Genomic DNA, 22,022 nt, shown 5'->3' on the forward strand with positions numbered 1-22,022 from the left:
GTTACACTGTAATCAGTAACAATGATCCAAAATATTCATTACCATCAAAAGACAACCTCTCGACAGGAAAACACATTAGTCTGTTTTAGCGCCACTGAAGCCATCAACGTTCTGTTACCATGACAGCTTTAGGATAAAAACAAAACAAAAAACATACCATGATGATGAAAAGCTGTCTCGTCTTAGTAAATACACCTGATCCACGATAATAAACAGTTGAGAAAAAGGCAAATTTAAAAAAAAAGAAAGAAAGAAAAAAGAAAACACTAAGGCCACAAGATTTTGTATACCCCCGCTAATCCCACAATGTGAGAGTCTGTACAAACAACAGAATGGGACTTCAAGTGGCCAACCTGCACTGTTTTAGACCAGGATGTGTGGACAGAGCAAGGAGAGCCGCTTTCCTGCCAAGTACTGGAGATCTCTGTATATATATACATACAGTATATATACAGCTGAGCGTACTATAGCATGACTCTCGCCAAGTGTGGGAGCATGACTTGCTACGGCTGCCATCCTGAGCCGTTTCCTGAGTCACCAGCATGTCACACACAACACAGAACAGGAGATGACACAGGTGATAGTCCTGTGACTCAATCCTCAATGTCGGACACAGCGCCAGTCAACTGCAGGTTGCCCTCCCATCATACGCTTCTCAGAAGTCCTTGTTTACAGTTATGAAGCACTGCTTGACGTTTCTTTTTAAAAAAAAAATTTTAAAACAGACACGCTGACAAAGTTACTCAGCTTTCCTCATGATTTCACTGAAGCTGCAGCAACAGACCGTATTTGAACCACTTTCTAATTTTTGGCCCATTTTGTGCATTTGAAAAGAAAAAAAAACAAAAAACAAAACCTCAAGTTCCATAGTGAAATAATAATAAACATTTTCACTTATTTACACAAAATAATGATTGAACCTGCACCTCTTTTGTCGATAAAGTCAGGGAAGTCCTCCTGTTTGAATCATATTTAGACCAGATGCTGCTCTCAGTGAAATGTTTAGCACTATGTTAGCTGCAATACCAAGCGACACCTGGTCTGCATGAGCCGTCAACAGAGCGGTTTCCTTGCTTCACCTGGAGGAAAAGTTCTGAACTAAGTGACAATCCTTATGAATCAAAATGGGCCACAAAATTAGAAAGAGGCTCAGATTTCCCTCCCTCACCACTTCATCCCATTTTGTTGCCGACACATCAGGATAAACAACACCCACTGCCCTTCCCGAGTACCACCAAATGCAGATATATTTGAACAATAAAAACTTTTTTTTTCTCTTTTTTTTGCAAAAATCAAATAGATTAAGTACAAAACAGGACCACTGTTCATCACAGAAAAGTCTCATCTTTTAAAAAAATGGGGGGAGAAAAGGAAACACAGTAAAAAGTCAACAAAACGAAAACACAAAATGTCCCTCTGTCATTAGTAATCCCAAGACCGGAGCTGCAAGACCAGTCTGTGCTGGAGTGTGGCGTCACTCAGCACAGAGCTGAGAAGAAACCCTGTGGCTTGTCCCGTCTCTGGCGGTGTTGTGGATGTGGGGAAGGTGGAATGTCAGACTGCCAGCCGGCCCGGAGGGGGGTGCAGGGGGCTCCAGGTCGGGGGTGCCGGTGGGGGTTCTTGAGGGTATGGGCGTGGTTCGCAGCATGGCTGGTTCTCTACTTTGGCTACGCTGCGACCCTGGCACAACCGCCGATGCCGCAACAGCCGGTCTGTCCGTGAAAAGTTCTTCAAAGGGAACAAATTGGACGAGGTTCACAATCAAAGAAAAGATGAAGGTACTGCACATGAAGAGCCACACACAGAGCATTTCAACATATACGAGGATGACATCAGGCTGGCTTTGTTTACGCCCGCACATACCTGCTGGCACCGTTCACACTGGTAAGGCTTCTCCCCACTATGGACACGCTTGTGTCTCTCGAGGTGGTAGCGCTGGATAAACCTCATATCACACATGTCACAAGCAAATGGCTTCTCTCCTATAAGAGCACACAAATACACAGTCAATGCATCAATTTTAGCGTCTCGTACCAACAAACTGCGTGCAATTTCTCACTTTCTAAACTTTATAGGCAAACTACATTTCCAACACTTACAGAAAGTTGGAAAACAATCTGCCCTGTCTGTACATTTCAGCATCTGAAAAGTGATTCTCTAAAAGGCCTCGTCATCAACTCATTATGTGTAGATCAGAGTGGAATTTCTTGTTTTCGTGGCCCAGATCTACGCAAGATAGTGGCCTCCAAAAACTGGGGCAAGTATTTTGAGGCTGGTTCAACATCCCATCAAATGACTTGACAATCCAAACTCGAGTTTGTTGTGACCCCGTTCTGTTGCAAGCGCCAGAGCCTTTCTCAGTAATAAGGGTACGGTAAAGGAACGCATACCCGTATGAGTGAGGCTGTGTCTCTCCAGGTGGTTACGCTGAATAAACCTCATGTCACACATGGAACAAGCATACGGCTTCACCCCTACACACACAGAGCAATATATTAGCCCTACCACCCACAGTACAAGAAATACAACTTTCAAGCTCAAGCTAACACTCGGACTACAACACTAGCAGACATGATAGCTCATCATTTCTTAGTGTGTGATGTGCATTTTGTTTTGTTTTGTTTTTTTAAATATGTTGAAATGTGAAATGACATGCAACTAAGACCATAAGTTAAACTGTGAACAGAGTCGAGAGAGACTAAGTCTGGTTTCAAAGCAGAGGCACTAAGACCTGTCATGTGCACGGTGTGAGATTAACATTTAATCACTGCGTGTTCGGTCTGAATAAACATCCTCACATGAAACAACAAGACTGTTTCAGCCTCCTCTCACCTTTAATCCATCATGCCTGCATTTACACTACAGACACTGACTATATAAACGATGGTCATTTTGTGCATTTCTTCTTCCTAAAAGTTGAGTTTGAACCTGTTGTTACTGTATATGAAGCATTATCTGCTGTTAATTTCACACAAAGTGATTTTTCTCAAAACGCTGCAGAAACATAAGACTTCTTAACAAATTGCTCAGTGTAATTGAATGCTATCAAAAGTCCTGGTAGAATGAGGCAACAACAGTGCGCAGACTTCAAGGACCTGTTCTTATATAAATTTGGACGACCTGTAAAATTTGTTTGGTTTCGTGCTTTTCACTTGTGCTTATTGACCTCTGATTAGTTTAGGGTTATTGCACTTTTGTGTGCATGTCAAAAGACATGTTTACGTTTCACATTCCAAACCAAAGGAATCACAAAACCATTTAAGACAAATGACGATATCTTCCCAAATGTTTCCAAAAAGTGGGTTTTTGCTTCCCACATATTTTTGATTCTTTATTTACTTTCTTACCAAAAACTGACACTAGGCTTGAATAAAAAACTGAATTCACAGGTGGAATTGGAGCTTAACGCCAACATGCTCAATCCTGTGCCCTCCAGTATTACTGGTGTACATAGAAAACATTCTCTGAAAAGGCTGGTAAACAAAACAAAGGGAAGACACCTGCACAGACTCGAAGCTCACTCAACGATGAACTGAATCTCATCTGACTGACTGTGTATGTCTTAAACATCAATAATGGCCTTTACGGCTGAATCCTAAAAATCAAGGTATTTCATGCTGGACGAATTACTTCCTGTTGCTCTTCTTTGGGCAACGTATTGTAAATAATGCAATGTTATGTGTTTATGAGTTATGGCTATTGGCAAGGCAGATGAGATCTCTTTAATGCAATGTTGTGTTTTAATGGTGCAAATGGAGAAATTCACAAGCTGTTTCAAGTCAGGCTAGTCTACAGGACATTTCAAAATGGAGGAAAAACACTGAAAGTTTAGATTATGGATAGTGGTTGTGATTAAAGAGATCTTAGTTTTTTGGTCAGACTGCCCACCAACCCCATCTCGATCAAGATAGAATTAAACGTTAAAGAGCAGGGAGGCAGACACATTTACATCTGGTATTCACCTGTTCTCACTGTACTGACTGAGTCAGTGTTGTGATCTCAATACGCAAATTAGTTGGGTGGGGCTGGCAGACTTACCTGTTGTCAGGTTAAGGGAAGCAATGTCATGGACAGGCATTTATTTCTCAATCACTTTTTGCAAGAGCAGACGTCCAAGCTACCGCTAAGCTAGCAAGAGGATGCCGAGTTTGATGACCTTTCAACTTGCTGGGTGGATGTTTTCTGGAGAACGTGGTCGTGGTGTGCGGACAGCGTTTAGATTTGCACTTAACTCATCAGCATTTGTTCTTCCTTATCCAGATAACGTATCGAGGCACAGACTGGATTTTAATACCAGGTGTAAATGAGGAAATGGCTTTTCCGGCTTTTCGCTAGCCAGGTTATTAGCTTCATACGATCAGCCAACAATTCTGGAGGGCAACATTCATGTTTTTACTAAATAACTTCACCTACTTTCATGTACAGGTTACAGAAAAGTGTCTTAAAGGTAAGTACAATCAATTGAATCATCTTACTAAGAGTAAGAAACCAGAGCATCTACAGCAAAACACGTTCTCACTATTATTGTAACCACACAAAAGTTGTCCCTCACATTAGCACAATGAAGATTAAATGGTGATCTAGGTGATGTGAGAGGGGCAGGTGCACGGACCCATACCCGTATGAGTGAGGCTGTGTCTCGCCAGGTGGTAACGCTGAACAAACCTCATGTCACACATGGTGCAAGCAAAAGGTTTCACACCTAAACGCAGAGCATCAATAAATTATTTTTAGGCCTTTAATGTTTGTGTCACAATCCATCAATCAGTAATGTACTTTAAACATCTGTTTACAATTGATGGGTTGTTAACCACTTTTCACTTCCTGTGTGAAATTTTCCTGAAAAAGGATGCATGTGAAGATTTTTTTCTCCGAATCCAATCCAGAAAACATTTAAGTGTGACGATCAAATTTCAGATCCACAACTAAACACATCACATGAGCTGATGATGTCACAGTCCTGTATTCATTTACATGTAAAGACTTAATGTTGCATTTTTACACATGATGCAGGAAAGCTGTGACCAAGAAAAATGTAAGACTAGTTCATTTTACAGAATAATGAGAAAAGCCTCAGACAGCAGACCCTGTATCTGAGATAATGTTAAGTACAGGCTGAGCTCAGTGTCAAGGGCAAGGTGGGCGGACGCATACCCATATGAGTGAGGCTGTGTCTCGCCAGGTGGTAGCGCTGAAAAAACCTCTTGTCACACATGGTGCAAGCATAAGGTTTCACACCTAAATGCAAAGTAGCAATATTATATTACTTTACCTCAGTTTCCATTCTTTACAATAAACACCTAAGCTATTGGTTATTAACCACACATTTGCCAATTCATGCACAAGCAAAAAGATATGTGTTTCCTTCATGTAACAGAGTTACCAGCAAAGACAGCTACACAACTGATGGTTTACATCTATATCACCAATCAAAATGATAAGCCTCTATTACAAGTATATTCAGAGAGCACTTCTTTTACTTTTGTGTATCTGATGTTAATTGCCTATTCATTAAAGTAGGATTTAAATAATGCTAATAACTAACCAAGTAACTGATCATTTTACCACTAGCGGTCATGTGTACCAAAGAGGGGCTTATGAGATAAGATCATTTTCTGAAAAAAGACTTCTAAGAGCTACGGTGAGCAAAAATGCAGTAGAGTTTGAAAAGCACACGATGAGGCCAAATGTATCAGCGCTGCTGGTTTTTTACAGCCTTTTAGTTTTCATTAAAAGGTCCTAAAAGTTCAAGAGCGTATCAGTTATTATTATTGGAAGTAAACTGCCTTAACCTACTTAGAGGAATGGTGACAGTATTTTAACGCAAAAACACACACTTCTTAATTTGGCTATCACTGAAATAAGACATCTGTGTTGAAGCTGCACTGCATATTTTAGCACAATGAAGGCAATGTAATCATGAGCTACAAAATGTGAGAAGGGCAGGTGCACTGACGCATACCCGTATGAGTGAGGCTGTGTCTCGCCAGGTGGTAACGCTGAACAAACCTCATGTCACACATGGTACAAGCAAAAGGTTTCACACCTAAACGCAGAGCATTATGGTATTATTTTCAGACGTTCTATGTTCTTGTGTTCACAATCCATCAATAAGTAAAATACTTCAAACATCTATTCTGAATTGATGGGTTGTTAACCACTTTTCTTCAATTGTTTTGAAATTTCCTTTTTAAGAAATGAATTGTTGCTTCTTTTAATGTTTGTTTTCCCTCCAAATCCAATAAATACACCAAACTGTGTGAACCAATTCTCATATCCACAACTTAACACATCACATGAGCTGATGATGTTGCAGTCCTGTATTTCTTTACACACTGAGACTTGCTTTAATGTTGCATTTACACACATGATGTAGGGTAGGCTTGGACAAGACATCGTTCTACTGCTCACTTTAAGAGCGCTCTGAAGACTACCTTAGATGGCTGGCTCTGTATCTAACATAATGTAAGTACAGTCTGATCTCAGTGACATGGGCAAGGTGGGCGGACGCATACCCATATGAGTGAGGCTGTGTCTCGCCAGGTGGTAGCGCTGAAAAAACCTCTTGTCACACATGGTGCAAGCATAAGGTTTCACACCTAAATGCAAAGTAGCAATATTATATTACTTTGCCTCACTTTCCATTTTTCTAATTTAGGAGTTAATACCTACGCTATTGGTTATTAACCACACAATTGCCAATTCATGCAAAAACAAATATGTTTCAAGTATTTCCATCACAATGCCTTTATCCATTTTGTAGTGTAGTAGTTACCAACAAACATCTATATAAAATAAATAATGATTTACAGTTATCCTCTTCAACTGACAATGGCTAACATCAACAGACTAGTAAACTCTGTTAAACTTCATACTGACATTTCCCTTAAATGTAACAGGCATATGTCTGAAGTGAACTGACAAAATCAAATGTGCACACTGATTTGCTGAATGTCATGGGCACGGTGCACGGACCCATACCCGTATGAGTGAGGCTGTGTCTCGCCAGGTGGTAACGCTGAAAAAACTTCATGTCACACATGGTGCAAGCATAAGGTTTCACACCTAAACGCAGAGCATCAAGAGGATTATTTTTGTCTCTCTGCCACAAGAGAAAAATAAATCTGTAATCCTATTTTGTAAATTAAGAGTACTAATCTGGACTAAATTGATATCGGTGGTTAATAACCAATGACATACCCTAAAATGACTTACATGGGTACAATATGATATGATAAGATGCTTGTTTCATATTCAGATCCAAAATCCACTTACACAACACAACATATGAGATGATGTCATCTATTTGACATTATACTCCAATAACTTGTGTATAAATACAGATATTTAAGACCATATCAAGCACAGATGTTGCAGCATCCTAATCTTGTGACTGGGTTAAGATTGGCTGACGCATACCCATATGAGTGAGGCTGTGTCTCGCCAGGTGGTAGCGCTGAAAAAACCTCTTGTCACACATGGTGCAAGCGTACGGCTTCACCCCTATACACACAAAGTACCAACTTTAGCATAAAACACTCAACTGCCAAAAATGATCGACGTTAAACTTTACTAATTGCTTAGTAAAGTTTGGTTGCACTCATCAGCGCTTTGTTTTCACTGGAAATCCCAGCATGCTTGAAAAATCTGCTATTCCAATTGGAAATTACATCTGATTTAAGTAAAAGTGTCGTGCTGAAGGTCTAAGGCCAAAGTTTAAATTGAAGGGTAATGGAAAATATCCCGCGCAGAGAGCAAAATTAACTTATCTTCAAACCTAAAAACATACCAAATGACCAGACAATTAATTGAGGCGAAACCAAAGTCCCTACTGGACACATTCCAACGAGCACAAAAGGAGGTTTTTCACACCGTGCCAATTACTGCTCATACAATTTCAACATACCGCATACAGATTTCTGGAATAGATATGTAACGTCAATACTTGAATTTTTGTAACGCTGATCGCAGAGGTTAGACAATTTTAGGCAGTTGGGAAACAACTATGGACAACACATTAATACTGGACATTCGTTTGCAGAGCAGCTCTTAAGATTTAACTTTATAAAATGGATTTAAAGTAATGAAAACTTCAAAGAAAACCATTATACAGAACCTAGCTTATGATTTAGGAAAACAAACCATTAACTCTGCTCTCTCTTCAAATTTAAAAAAAACCTACTGCAAAAGCACACTGATGTCAAATATGATAGACAGTGTATGTTAATTCCTCACCATTACTTTCAATGTGAAATGACACAATGACTAAGCTGTGACGAACAGCTAATGAGCAGTCTGCTCTAAATCTGCATGTTTCAATTTTTGTGTTGATTTTCCTGTGAATATAAAATCCCACTTAGATCAATTAAGAGCCCACACAATGTTTTTCCCCTACAGGTCTATCACTTTTGGCTTGCAGACATCTAAACAATGAAAACACATCTAATATGTAGGAATTGGTCATTTTAAGCACAATAGCTGAATACAAGCTGAACCACAAACCAAAGGTTGGCGTTGGCATCTTTGCTTCATGTCATGTCTAGTCATCATGTCATTTCATACACAAAGTATGGACGGCAGCATTGTTATGCAAGTGTTTATGAAGCTCCATACAGATGCTACATCAAACATTAGCACTTGTCAATATTGTGACACAAAGCAATACAAACTCGAGTTTGAAGCAGCCATGTAAAGATTAATGCAGAGCACATGCGTGACCGAAGTCAAGGAAAGAGAGGGCCATGGTTAAAAAATGAGGACTTACCCGTGTGAGTAAGACTGTGTCTCTCCAGCTGGTAACGTTGTATGAACCTCATGTCACACATTGTACAAGCATACGGCTTCACCCCTAAACAGAACACAAGAACGTTAGACGTACTTCAGCGCACTGATGAATTCATCAACACCAAGATCATAACAGACATAATGAAATGCTTTCAGGTTGTTGTATTATTGCATGAGTTATTACAAAAACCGTTGGGGACATTACACAAAAAAGAGTCTAAGAAGTTGCAGACGTCAAGAGTTATGGTGCATCGTAAGTTAAGGAGAAACAGGGCTTACACACTGCAGTTTGGACCAGCTTGAGTAATATTCAGTCATCCTGCAAACAAACTGTTGACACTGGTGAAAAACCCCATTATAATTTCATGTTGAAGAGTTTTCAAGTCACCCCATGTTCAAGATGCACCAGTTCACTGTTCAGGCAGGCAAGAAAGAGATGTCTCGTTTTGGGAAATGCAGCCTCTTTTTCTTGACATTTTAGACTGTTGATGCCTGCATTTTAGACACTTTTTAGTGTAATGTGCATTTCATTGGATATGCATTACAGTACTCAACAATACGCATGCAATAGGTACCATTACAATGTACAACTGACAGAGTCACTTTTTCAGTGGACAGTTTTCCAACAAAGCCTAAAAATTCTATTAAACATTTTGAGAAGGGGAAATTAATTTACCAACAATGGCATCATTATGGCATTGTATATACAGGGACTTCAAAAAAATCAAGTGTATGTATGTCACAGTGAAAGGGGAACAATTAATTCAAGCATACCAGTATGAGTGAGGCTGTGTCTTGCCAAATGGTAACGCTGGAAGAACCTCATGTCACACATGGAGCAAGCGTATGGCTTCACCCCTAAACGCACACAGCACCAAACTTTAGAAAATGTTCTCATGAACTATGGACACAAAATATTTCATTTTTCATACAGTAGTCAGTGTTATGTCATTACAAGGTCTCAGGTATTTACATGGCCAACTAGTCTCTATACATGTAAGACATAAAATGAGTCGACCCTAAAAGCAGTTATCAAATACGATGAGTACACTAGAAAAGAAAGAAGAAAATCTACTTGTGCTTAACTTAAACTTTTCATGATCAAGAACATGGACTGAGAATTACAAATCAGAATTTGCTTGGTGTCAAAGTACTCTTACAGGGAGGCGATATCTACACAGAAGGGCAAATATCTACAACCCCTGATGCTGTCAAGTCCGAGGGATAATTAAAATGTATACCCGTATGGGTGAGAGTGTGTCTTGCCAGGTGGTATCTCTGGAAAAATCTCATGTCACACATGGAGCAAGCATATGGCTTCACCCCTGCACACACAGAGCACAATATTTTGTAAAAACAACACAATGAACTGAACAGGACACACTCATTATATTATGTATCCAGACATGCCAAAAGCATTGGCACCAGCATGATGCAACACTAAATGCGTTTCACAAAAATGTTTTAATCTGTCAACAAGCCTGAAAGAGTCTCTCTGCTGAACTCAGTGCAGCTTTTTACTGCTGACATGCATTGCAAAGGTCTTTAGATGTCAGTCAAGGTGTAATTTACAAGCACTGCAGTGAAGTACCAACAGAGATAACTTCGGAAATGCTGTCCAATACAGTGCCTTGAAGGGTTAAGGCAGAAACTGAAAGGCACTACTCCAGCATACTCCAACAGCCAAGACTGACCGATTTTATGAATAATTCAAAGACCTGAGTAACAGCCATTCTACAAACAAGGGAAAGATAAACTTCAGTACACTGGGTATTTGGGCTCTAATGTAGCAAAAAAGGGTGAACCCATACCCGTGTGAGTGAGGCTGTGTCTTGCCAAGTGGTAGCGTTGGAAAAATCTCATGTCACACATGGAGCAAGCGTATGGCTTCACCCCTACACACAAAAAGTATGTAAATATAAAGCTACAAAGAGAAAAATAAGTGTCAACACAAAACCATCAGCCCTTCCCTTAGAATAGCTCTTCTTTTGCTCATACACATAATGTCCTCAGCCTGAGAAACAAATGCTTGTTTTGCAGTGCATGGCTTTGTGGATTTGGGACACTGATTGGGTCATTTCAGTCAAACAAAAAAAATCTTTAAAAATTTGCAATAACAAAGAAATAACTGCATAGAACAAAGTAGAGCATTCATCAGAGGAAAAGCTGAAGTTGTGCACATTTAGGTGCCCCACTATGTATGCATATATGTACATCAAGAACTAAAAAGGTATGCTTTATATTTCACCATCCTACTACATGTCTGGATACATCTATATGTTTCAGAATATGAGAATACTTGTAGATGATACTTATTTCAGACACCCAAAACCCCTGTTTACATTGCTATGAGTTGAAAAGTTAAGGCACTTCTAAAACACCACTGCCTAATGAGCTAGGGTGAGCAGACGCATACCAGTATGAGTGAGGCTGTGTCTTGCCAGATGGTAACGTTGGAAGAACCTCATGTCACACATGGAGCAAGCGTACGGCTTCACCCCTACATACACAAAGTATCAACATATTAGCTACGGCGTTCCTTAAGCATCAAGGCATCATTCACAGGCATTAAAGCACTCGGACCTGGCAGACATTACACATTCCAATCAAGCTTCGTGCAAAGGGCTGATTTGTTTCACTTCTAATTAGTAAAATTGTTCGTCTGTTATGAGGAGCATTCACTTTCATAGAACCTGGAGTACATCATGAACCCAAAGCAGCAACAGGATATAAGCCAAGCATGTTTAAAACAGGACAAACAAGTCAACAGCAAGAGAGCAAAAAACATCCAAGACGGTGATCACACTGGCCAGCTGACACACGTTAGCACACTTCTCCACCGTTGACTATTACGAGCATCGACAACATTTTTTAGCACTGTGGTAAACACACTTGTTGCAACTTGCTGCAAGTTTAAATTGTTCTAACGTCTATATAGAGCACATTGGTTCAATTTATGGTGGGATGAAAAGTGTGTGTTGCATTCAAGTATTACAAGTGTGCTTGTTTTCTAGCACTCCAGGATCTGTCTCAGCTTTCAAAAGCTTCCAATCTGATCTCCGCCATAAACTCACAGCAGAAGCATCTTGTATAAGCAACTGTGCAACTATACAATAAAAAACAGGAATTTAAAAAGCCAGACAATTACAGCTGTACAGCCATTAATCTGCATATACAATAGGTGTGGACATCAAAGGACTACTCCCATAATATACCATGGCCTGTTCAGGCAGGAGGGCATTAACACAAACTGTTACCCACTGTCAAATATGAACCTGACATAATTGAGAACGCGTTTACAAATTTCAACTTTCTAGTAAAGCCATGCACAATTTGCATCAGTGAAAAAAAATTATTTTGTCCAGATACATCGTGACCAATCACCCCCATCTCTTAGTATGACATCATGTCACTTCATTCAAAATCCCAACCATTGGTGACAGGGTATGCAAAAATTTGTAAAATTAAGATACGCCACTACGTACACAATGCACGTTAGCTAACAGCTGGCTTTACCTCTTTAGCTCTGCTCGGATGTTAAAGCACCAGTAACAATATGCTCAGAGGATAACAAATTAAAACAAAAAGTAAATTAACATTTTGTTGAGCAGCGATGGTACAAAAGGGATAATACACTTTGAGGAGTCCACAGGAGCTATTTTAGCTTATGACAGTTATTTACTTAAATCTATTCATACAGTACAATACAATAAATGGCCTACCACTGGACATGGGGGGCTGCAAAGAGGTGTTTTTATATTTTGTCTGCCCAATTCACCCAAAGCTTTATACGTTTCTTGAGAGTAGGATTCACTGCAGGTCTATTCTATTAGATTGCATTTTACAGGTATTTCTCTGGTATTTCAGTGTATTATCGATATGTTTAATCAACATTTAAAAATGATACATGGCTGCAATCAAGAGCATCAGGGCAAAAAAATGCAGGCTGAGAAAAACAATTGTTTACGGCATTAACTCCTACAGCCAAAGACCAACATCCATCACTGGTGTGTTTTTGTACACTCTGAACTGATCCTTCAGTTGAAGGATACTAAAGGACTGTTTAAACGTCACCAATGAGTTCAACATACGAAAGGCTGCTGTTGGACTTTCCCAAGTTTTTAAACCTAAACGGTTGTTTTGGGCCTGCATGTTTGCTTGGTCAATTGTTTAGACTGTGTATGCTTTTGTTCTTGCAGAGCATTTCTTGATCTACCTGATCAAATAAAATTTCTTATCTTGAACTGGGTACGGTAAATGGACGCATACCCGTATGAGTGAGTCTGTGTCTCTCCAGGTGGTAACGCTGGAAAAACCTCATGTCACACATGGAACAAGCGTACGGCTTCACCCCTACACACACAGAGCATAACATTATTAGCTATCCAGCCTATCAAATGAGGTACAGTGTGGGAAAAATATCACAAAATTCATGTGGAAAACAGAAAGAACAGATGCAGTGTTTCCACAAAAAGAAAGTGCTTACTCAAGCCACTGGGACTTTGGAATAAAATTTTATATACATATATAAAATACATAAACCATGCCAACTGGGTTGGTCGATCTGGTCAACATTAGTCCACTATCGATGCATTTCTTTTGGTGAATACTGGGGCAGTAGTCACTGACTTGGAAAAGCGATGAGGTTGGAAGTTGACTTACCCACAGCATACTTCTTAAAAAATGAAAAACAAAGAATTTTTTGTGAAAGGGTGCAACGCAAATATGGACACTGTGCAAATTTTTTTACGTCCTAAAATTTCGTTTTCTAGAAACAATTATGAACATAGTCCTTTGATGTCCATGCAGTTATTTTCACTGACAGTAATAATTACATACAAAAATGATTAAAAACAAAGAAATGTTGTATGTTTTTTTGCGGCCTGTCCTTGGAGGCTTTCACATACATACACTTGGGTCCACAAGTCTGAGTCCACTTTCAAGTCCACCATCAAAAAGTATTGTTGACAGAACTGTTCACTGTCATCATTTAGCAACGGATATCATTTGTTTTTATCAGTTGTTCCATGAATGTACTTATTTAATACTGATAGAAATCTATATTTTCAGACCTTCAAAACACACATACTGAAAAGTCAAAATATTTGACTTGTAGCATAAGCATTCTTTGTAATACATGGTGAGAATTACGCTGGTTTTTCAAAAGAGATTACCAAACAATCAATATGTTGTCTATGTGTCACTACTGATGGCGCTTTTAACGTTGATCCTCTCACTGTAACATACTTCCAACTGCTCTGTTAACATCTTTTGAGGAAACCAATACTGTGGAGCCGAGTGGTTCTCTTTACGAAAGTTTCCCAGCACAAATCTGCCTCTAGACTATAAGTTTTACAGGTTCGGCTCTGATTTTCAAGTCAAGTCAAATCCTTCAGACCAAGACATTGCAGACTTTGTAGAATAAAGCCACCAGCACGCTTCAACAGAAGTGCTTATCAGATGGCTGAGCAGTGTGGATGGTCAGATGAGGTTTGTTGCACTTGTGACCACAACCATCTGAGATAAAGCACTGCCCAATGGTGCATCTTTAGCTGTCATAGTGCACAAGATGTTTAGAGAGCATGCAGCAACTGTTAGATGGAAGAACACGCAGGATTATTAGCCTGAATGTGGCTTCTCTTTTAAGTGACCACACCATGAGAAGACCAGTTTACCAAGCGGACGTCTTTGACCCAACAGCATTTGCACAAACATTAATTCAAACAAACAAAGAACCTCCTATTTGACAACAAAACAAGTGAAAACACTGAGCCAAACAATGTCAAAATATCACAGTTTTTAAGAGTTTATGACAGTCACAAGAGAGGCTCATCTCTCCCTCCACAGGCATCAGAACTCAACCCCACTTAACACTGTGGAAAAAAGGAGGAACGTCTTGAGGAAACCACCTTGGTTAATGTTTCCACTGTTCCATCACCAACTCTGGTTTGGTCGAATAAACCCTTAATTCATCAAGTTAGATGTGAAAATAATCTAGCTAGTGTTTATCCCCCCTGCCGGCCTCTTTGTGCTACTGGGTTAGCTCCCTGAAAAGAGTTTATCTCTGCACTGCAGCCCTCACTCATTCTTCAGAGGCAGACCATAAAATGACAAAAATTCCTGCCCCCCAGAAAAAGCTATTGACTCAGAAATCATCTATAGCAATATATTCGTCCAATTGCCCAACCTTAACTACAACAGTGCTAAAAGTACATAGATTCTCGAATCATGCAAACATTTCTAGAACTGATGAGTCAGAACGCAGAGCTGTGATTAAAACACACAATCCAAAGAGGAAAAAAAAATTCATCAGAAATGTTGAAACAACAGTTTTTAATAGTGGACTTGGGACCGTTGGACCGCACTGTATTACATCGCCTTCTGTAAATTTTTCGTGGTGTTGGGGGACCAATGTTCATAAAACAAATACTGTGCTTTATATTTTGGGGTGAACAGATTTTGGGGGGTGGCTTTGTTGGAAATTACTGTCCACAGACAAAATGAACCCTGAGCATCTGTCCATTGATTCAAGTGACAGACTACAGATGTAGTCCGATTTATGTAATATGGGTACGGTTGAAGGACGCATACCCGTGTGAATGAGGCTGTGTCTCTCCAGGTGGTAACGCTGAATAAACCTCATGTCACAAACGGCACAAGCATACGGCTTCTCCCCTAAACCGAAGAGCACCAATTTTAGTTAAAGTCCCCACAGATACCACCAATTAGCTGTGAGGCAAAAGCTATTACCAAACAAGGTTTTTAAGTAGGCCATTGCAAAACCTTACAGTTGCTGCACACACCTAGATTCAGTCCAACTCAAGCTTTCAGGGCCTCTTTAAACAAATGATTCATGTAATCAGGCATTAAAAACTGTAAACTTGAAACTCGCTTAACTGTAAACTCAAGCAGTTTCAAGCGTGACCCATACCTGTATGAATGAGGATATGTCTCTTCAGGTGGTATCCACTCCTAAATGCTCCGTAACAGTGATCACAAATAAAGTTTTTCTGCACTTTGGATGTGGGACCATTCTCATCTCCTGTGCCCTAATGAGGACAGTAAAGAATAATGGTTCACCATTTGTTTCAAATGCCATCGTATTAGTCTGTTAATGATATAAACCCTAGATACAGTGCATTTTACCACCAGCACAATGGCACAATCTGTGAGAAGTACCCACCCACAACTGCTCAAAACCTGATGAGAATCTAAAACTCCTGTCAAATGTCAATAAATTTAAAGAATACGATTTCAATTCCACTCTAAAGACGTTGCACACGTAATCCAGATTTTTCATGTTAATTTGTAATAATTAATTTGTCCTAAAACCCCAAATGAAAGTTAATGTGAAAGTTTTGGACATGTAATTAACATTTGAATTGAGAAATAACTGACAGCCTAATGCCCTCATGTTACTGCTCCCCCTGTTATGTGCACAACTGCAGTTATTGTGCTCCGCTTCACTCTGCTCCCCTCCCCCTCTTTCCTCTCTAGAGATCCTCCACCCCCTCCACATCTTCCCTGAACTCCTCCCCCCACCCCCACACAAACAAAAAGTGCACACAGGAAAGCTCCAGGACGGGACCACTTGAATAAAGTTAAATGCTTTTTAGAAAAACGTGTGCAACCAGCTAACGGCATATTTTGTGTAATGAGGAAAAATGAACATGCACCGGCCATCCCCTATTTAGCAACCACAGCCACTGACCTTCCCACCCCTTCCCTCTTGTTCTCTCACTTTACAGGGCGTTACTGATTTCCTGTTCTTTTTTTTCTGCTGCATGTCCTCGTTGGCCCTCATCTCCTTCTCGTCCAGCAGGCGGGGAGCTTGGAATTCACCTTCCTTCCGGATAAGCTACAGAACCAGAAAAAGTCAATTATATCCCAATTTCATATCTGTTACCTTCAAAACTAAGATGCAAACATGACTAAAGTGAAGTGATAAATGTGAACCCCTATTTTTTGCCACTGCCAGCCAGAGAAGCCAGTGTGGTAGGTTTAGTTTGAGTAACAATAACAAACTTAAAAACATTTCTGATGGAGAACAAATACTATATACTGTGCTGGTTAGGGCAAAATTTTGTCAATCTGAAACAACAAATTTAAAAAAATATATAAAACTAAAGCTCTGCTCTTACATATAACCCAGCAGTGATTATGTCTATGTTTTTCTATCCATAAGATATGTATAACATAAACTTATATTCCAATTTATGAGTTAAAACACTACCAAAACAAGAAGTGGGGGTTGTTTTAAAATAGAATAAATCATTAGGCGTGCATACAGAGGGAAGGTCCTCCCATACTAAAATTTTCAATTCCATAAAGACAAAGGGTTCACACTCTTCATAATACTAAAAGCACAGCATACGACAACCCCATCCCCACTCTGCATTTCCCAAGTGGGTCCTAACCAGGGGTGGACAGCTCATTCCAGACGGGAGGATCATGTGGCTCTGGGGACCACGGTCAGGTCCTTCTCGCTGCGGTGGTCCATGGCCAAGTGGAGCCATCATTTTTTTGGGTGGAGCGGCCATGGTGCTGGCCTGCATCAGGGCCATACTGGAGAGGACAGCTTCGCAGCCAAGCAGCCCTGCCTGCAAAAAAACAAAAAAACAAAACAAAACAAAAAAGAATGAAGAGAAACACTTCAGCAACTACATCAAACATTTCAAAACAATTTGAAATTATCTGAATCTCAGACAATCTTGCCAGTGACATAGCATTTGTCAAGCTAGTCATCAACGACAACATCCTGAGTGACACAAGACTTCAAATAAAGTTATTTGTAACCACTTTGGTGGTCTCAAAACAAACCCATTTCATATGGTCGCGGACTGAGCTGCTGGGCAGATGTGACATTGCTGTGGTGTATGTGAGCGCAGGGACAGGGGTGGGGACAAGGTCATCCAGAGATCCGTCAGTCAGGATGGTCGGGCTGGTGGGAAGCCACACCCACCTCACTCATCTAGCATTAAAACTGAAGAAGAGGAGGATGTGGATGAAACAAACAAACATTCAATTACAGCATCACTTGCTGTCTTTAGCCTTATATATATTCCATTATGTCCAGTTAGGATGGTCACGCTTCACAATGACATGTACACATCATATAACATAACACACAGAAATTTTCTTAGTTTTCATAAATACCTATGTTAACAGAATTAGCTTGGTTTTTGTTCATAGAATTTAGTCAGAATCAGTACACTCACCATTACAAAAACCAACTATACACAGAGTTTACTGGGTGAGGCCAATACTTGATTGATCATAAGCTATATTTACATCACAGCTATGGTAATTTCTCTGGGATGTGCACAATTAGTCATACGAGCTGATTAAAGGTTGCTTGCCTTGTTAGTCAGCACCAGAAACAATAAAATAGCCAGTGAAACTTACTATTTTATTTATGTACTGTAAGTTAGGGGTTTATGTCAACCAAACCAGAGTTGGTGGTGATTGTTCTAACATTGGAAAGACGAACCAAGATGGCTTTGGTAAGTTTTATTGTGTTTCTGTCGAGTCTGAATAAGTCTGTTTTACGATGATTAAATGGATTCTGGTGGCTTTGGTAAGAGCAATATAGTGACTGTTTCTGATTAAACACAAAGGATCTTACTCTTTAACAAAAAGGTCAATCTCTGTAGGGATCCTTTCGGTAATGTTATCAGACACATGGAATAACAGTCTGAGCCAGTCAGTGGCAGAAACACTTTCAAATGGTCCTTAAAACATACACAATATGTTTTCTGACAATGTTAAACCTTGTTGATCAAATTGTGCCCAATTTTGACTGTTTTCTGGGCATTCTCTTATTTCTAGACTAGTTGACTGGTGTAAACTGAAATTTTCATTTAATCTACAGGGACATCAGTCATTCAGACTATCCCTAGTATGCAACGGGTGGATTCACATAATTTGCTTCTGAAGAAGCCTTATACATGAAAATAAGGTCATAACCAAGTTGCGTTTTTTACGAAAACTGAACATCCAACTTATTTTAGTGATAGGTGTATTCTGGGTTTATCATGAAACCTGGTCCCATTTCTTGGCATAGGGCTTTACAACAATATGACAAGAAATATCGTGTGACAACAAACGAACATCTATCGTTTCATATTATGTGCTATCAACACAAAATGAGGGGCTGGCACCTAAAAGAGGGGTTGCTCTTGTCGCATAGATGTGGTTTGGATATAAAAAGTCTGACCAGAAAACCATTTTTACCTATTCTTTTATATATGAATACTTCATATTTTGTTACATTTTAATTGAAAATGCATACAACATGTTTTTTGAAGCAATGTTGGGCTGTTATAAATGTCCAGGTATTTACAAGGTACTTCTGGAAAAACAATGACATTTTTTTCATGCTATTCACCAGTTACTTATGAAAGATGCATTGGCATCAACTCATTTGAGGGCATTAAGACAGTTAATGGGGCAATCAAAAATATCCAGTCTTACAGTGAGCTACACCTAATGCCTCCTTATGTAAGACAAACCTCCAAGATGTATGCATATCAAACACTATCCACTTTCCCACAGCTCTCACTGAGTTTTTCCACAAGTAAACTGCATGCTGACAGTACAAGAGCAAAGCACACCTGGATGTTCTGGGTATACAAGAATTAGTACGGGGGTTCATTTACAACAGACATTTTATCCAGTCGTTTGTGAGGCATGATGGAAACAAGCTGAGACGTGAAGACAAGAGGGGACAGCACAGACATTTAGGAAGAGGGAAAATCTCTACAGCACAGCCAGAACTGAACTACACCATAACGTCATGGTTTGAGTGTGACTTATGAGACAATCAGCTAATATTCTTAAATGTGTGGCCCAGCCACGCGTCAAAATATTCAACTGTTACGTTAACATTTTAAAACCCATCACATACTGCACATTACATAAATGGTTCCTGATATATCGAACACAATTCAAAAAGCACAAACAAGAACTGGTATACATTAAAAGCACAAGTTTAACTGACGAGTGTCAACCGAAAGGAAAAAAACTCGGACAGTGAATGGTTTGTTTTACAATTAGACGTGGGGTGTTATCAAGTAACAAGCGAAGTTACATTACGGGGGACGCCATGAATACATTCGAAGAAACATTGCTCTATTTTGTGATGGTTTCACCGAGTTTAACGTTACGTTTTGCCTTCGTTTGTCCGTTTTTTCCAAAGGTGGCACAAGTTAACTCTTACACTTTAGTGCCATCATAATGATTACCGGTAGCCAGATGGAGACAGAGATATACTTAAACGCTACAGTGCTTTCGCCATTGGCGTTTGTTAGCTAGCTAACGTTGCTAGGAAAATAGACAGCTAGCATAACGCTATCGTTGGCTAACGCTAATTTTAAGGACTTCAATGCTACGTCGTATAGTTTGGTTTTTGGCTACAATTGTGTTAGTTGCAAGCAAGGGGAAAGCCATGACCCTAACATAATGTTCCTTTGTAAATAAATATGTCATTTTTCTGCACTAACTGAGCTGGCCTTCGCATTCCCATCCAACCTATCGTTAGTTTTGCTGATGTTGAACGAGCTGGCTAACATCAGCTAGCCAGCAGCTAGCTGCTCGCTGGCGCCCTCGCCCACTGAAATGTTAGTAATCGAACATTTTTTAGCCCACCTGATCATCGGTTTGATATGTGAGCTTTGCGAGATTATCTACCTTGTAGAGTGGACCAATGAACCCTTTCACCATGATAACACTAAAAGACACAAGCTCAACTCGTTCAAGACAAGACTGAGCGATAAAGACATTCGTGATGGCCGTCGTTGTGAGTGCCTCCCCCTCCCGATGATTAAGCTAACGTTTGTTAGCGAGCTAGCAATGGCTAACATTGACGCTATGTAATATTAGGTAAATCCTTCTGCGCCCATTTCCGAGCATGCATATTTACAAATGAAACCGCAGACCGCTGTATGCACAGTCAAAATTCAGCGAGCACCGAAGAAAAATGAGAAGATATTTATCTACCTTTGAGCTTCACTCGCCCGACGTTTTCAAGACCGTCTAGTTTACAAACACAGGAAACGCCACAGGATGTAACCCACTCCCCCACACAGCAGCACAGCCTCCTCAAGCGAAGAGAAAAGGGTCATCTTCTTCTACCAGCTCCCCGTAAACCGAGAGCGTTACTCGAAAGCCCGAAAAACCTGTCTATTAATCCACATTTTATATTGTTGTGGATATTTTACATCGACTTTACGTTATAAATGTGTGTTGTTATGGTGGAGCTGCCCCCGGTCTCAATTTGAAGCCTATTCAGACGACGGCTGAAAAGACGCAGATGAGAAGGAAGGAGTGGACAGTAAAACGACAGAAAACAGGGACGTACAGACGATTCACGTATGGTGGTGGTAGTGGCTCAATCCGCGGCCCCTTTGCCCCTCAGGCCCAACGAGCATCAATTACTCCTGCAGTATGGCCGCTGTTATCTCTGTCGTTGAATATTTTAATCTTACAGGCTAATAATTAATATTATGAGGCAGCGCCTCCCTCGCTGCCGATTAACAGGCGATGGCGTCATCGTCAATGTTGTCAGTATTGATTTCTGTCATTGAGTTTGTTCTGCACTTTGCTTCTTTCGGTTTGTGCGTTATGGCTGGCTTGCACGCTTACCTGCAACTAAAAACGTCCTCTTTCTTCCATCACTTAGCATAGACCTTGTTTGTTTGTTTGTTTGTTTGTTTGTTTGTTTGTTTGTTTGTTTGTTTTTGCCACTGTTGGACTTGGGTAAAATTAGTGGTGTAACTCTGTAGCTTTACTCAAGGACTGCATTTAAGTACAAATCTGAGGTATTAGTACTTTTGTTCTCATGCCAATTTCTACTTCTACTCCACCACATCCCAGAGGCAAATATTGCTCTGTATAACACTATGATTTTTGCACACAAAACACATTTTAAGAACCGTACAAGTCCAGCTGAAACGATAAAATGATTAGTGAATAGACAAAAAATTCATTTTGCAACAAATTTGATAATCGTTTAAGTGATTTTTTTTAAGCAAAAATCATTTCATCCTTCCAGCATCATACATGTGAGGATTTGCTGATTTGCTGGTTGGACAAAACAAGTGTCATGAAGGTGTCTCTTTGGACTCTGGATAGATGCATATCTCACTATTTTACAAATCTTACAAACCATCGTTGAAGAGTGAAAATAATCAGCAGATGAATCTTAGCTTCAGTGCAAGAAAAAGTTCAAAATGGTCTTC

At 39.9% G+C, this 22,022-nt stretch overlaps 2 protein-coding genes across 43 annotated transcripts in view; one reads left to right on the forward strand and one right to left on the reverse strand.

Moving 5' to 3' along the window:
• Positions 1 to 22,022, forward strand: part of LOC139328890 (RNA-binding motif, single-stranded-interacting protein 2-like) — a 152,480-nt gene that overhangs the window by 112,194 nt on the left and 18,264 nt on the right. The window lies entirely within an intron of this gene.
• znf740a (zinc finger protein 740a) lies at positions 715 to 21,250 on the reverse strand. 42 transcript variants are annotated; one of them, XM_070959542.1, is made up of 21 exons: positions 20,782 to 21,190; positions 17,605 to 17,767; positions 17,202 to 17,384; positions 16,496 to 16,642; positions 15,716 to 15,833; positions 15,376 to 15,459; positions 13,054 to 13,137; positions 11,201 to 11,284; positions 10,596 to 10,679; positions 10,026 to 10,109; positions 9,559 to 9,642; positions 8,765 to 8,848; positions 7,420 to 7,503; positions 6,982 to 7,065; positions 6,516 to 6,599; positions 5,963 to 6,046; positions 5,155 to 5,238; positions 4,619 to 4,702; positions 2,391 to 2,474; positions 1,864 to 1,982; positions 715 to 1,728 (listed from the first exon to the last, which is right to left on the reverse strand). In XM_070959542.1, the coding sequence occupies exons 2-21, from the start codon at positions 17,647 to 17,649 to the stop codon at positions 1,555 to 1,557; spliced, it is 1,962 nt and encodes a 653-aa protein (XP_070815643.1). In that variant the 5' UTR covers positions 17,650 to 17,767; positions 20,782 to 21,190; the 3' UTR covers positions 715 to 1,554. The 42 variants fall into 42 exon arrangements, with proteins under 42 accessions (XP_070815643.1, XP_070815644.1, XP_070815657.1 ...); XM_070959543.1 differs by having other exon boundaries at positions 16,526 to 16,642; positions 20,782 to 21,092; XM_070959556.1 differs by lacking the exon at positions 10,596 to 10,679 and having other exon boundaries at positions 16,526 to 16,642; positions 20,782 to 21,163.

The sequence above is a fragment of the Chaetodon trifascialis genome, chromosome 3 (assembly GCF_039877785.1).
Source record: "Chaetodon trifascialis isolate fChaTrf1 chromosome 3, fChaTrf1.hap1, whole genome shotgun sequence".
Classification (NCBI taxonomy): Eukaryota; Metazoa; Chordata; class Actinopteri; order Chaetodontiformes; family Chaetodontidae; genus Chaetodon; species Chaetodon trifascialis.

Excerpts from the sequence above, each read along its gene's own strand:
- znf740a (XM_070959542.1), bottom strand. The coding sequence starts at position 17,649 with ATGTCACATCTGCCCAGCAGCTCAGTCCGCGACCATATGAAATGG. Across the intron at positions 15,460-15,715 it reads ACATATCCTCATTCATACAG|GGGAGAAGCCGTATGCTTGT; the intron begins GTATGGGTCACG and ends TCTTCGGTTTAG. Across the intron at positions 4,703-5,154 it reads ACACAGCCTCACTCATATGG|GTGTGAAACCTTTTGCTTGC; the intron begins GTATGCGTCCGC and ends CTCTGCGTTTAG.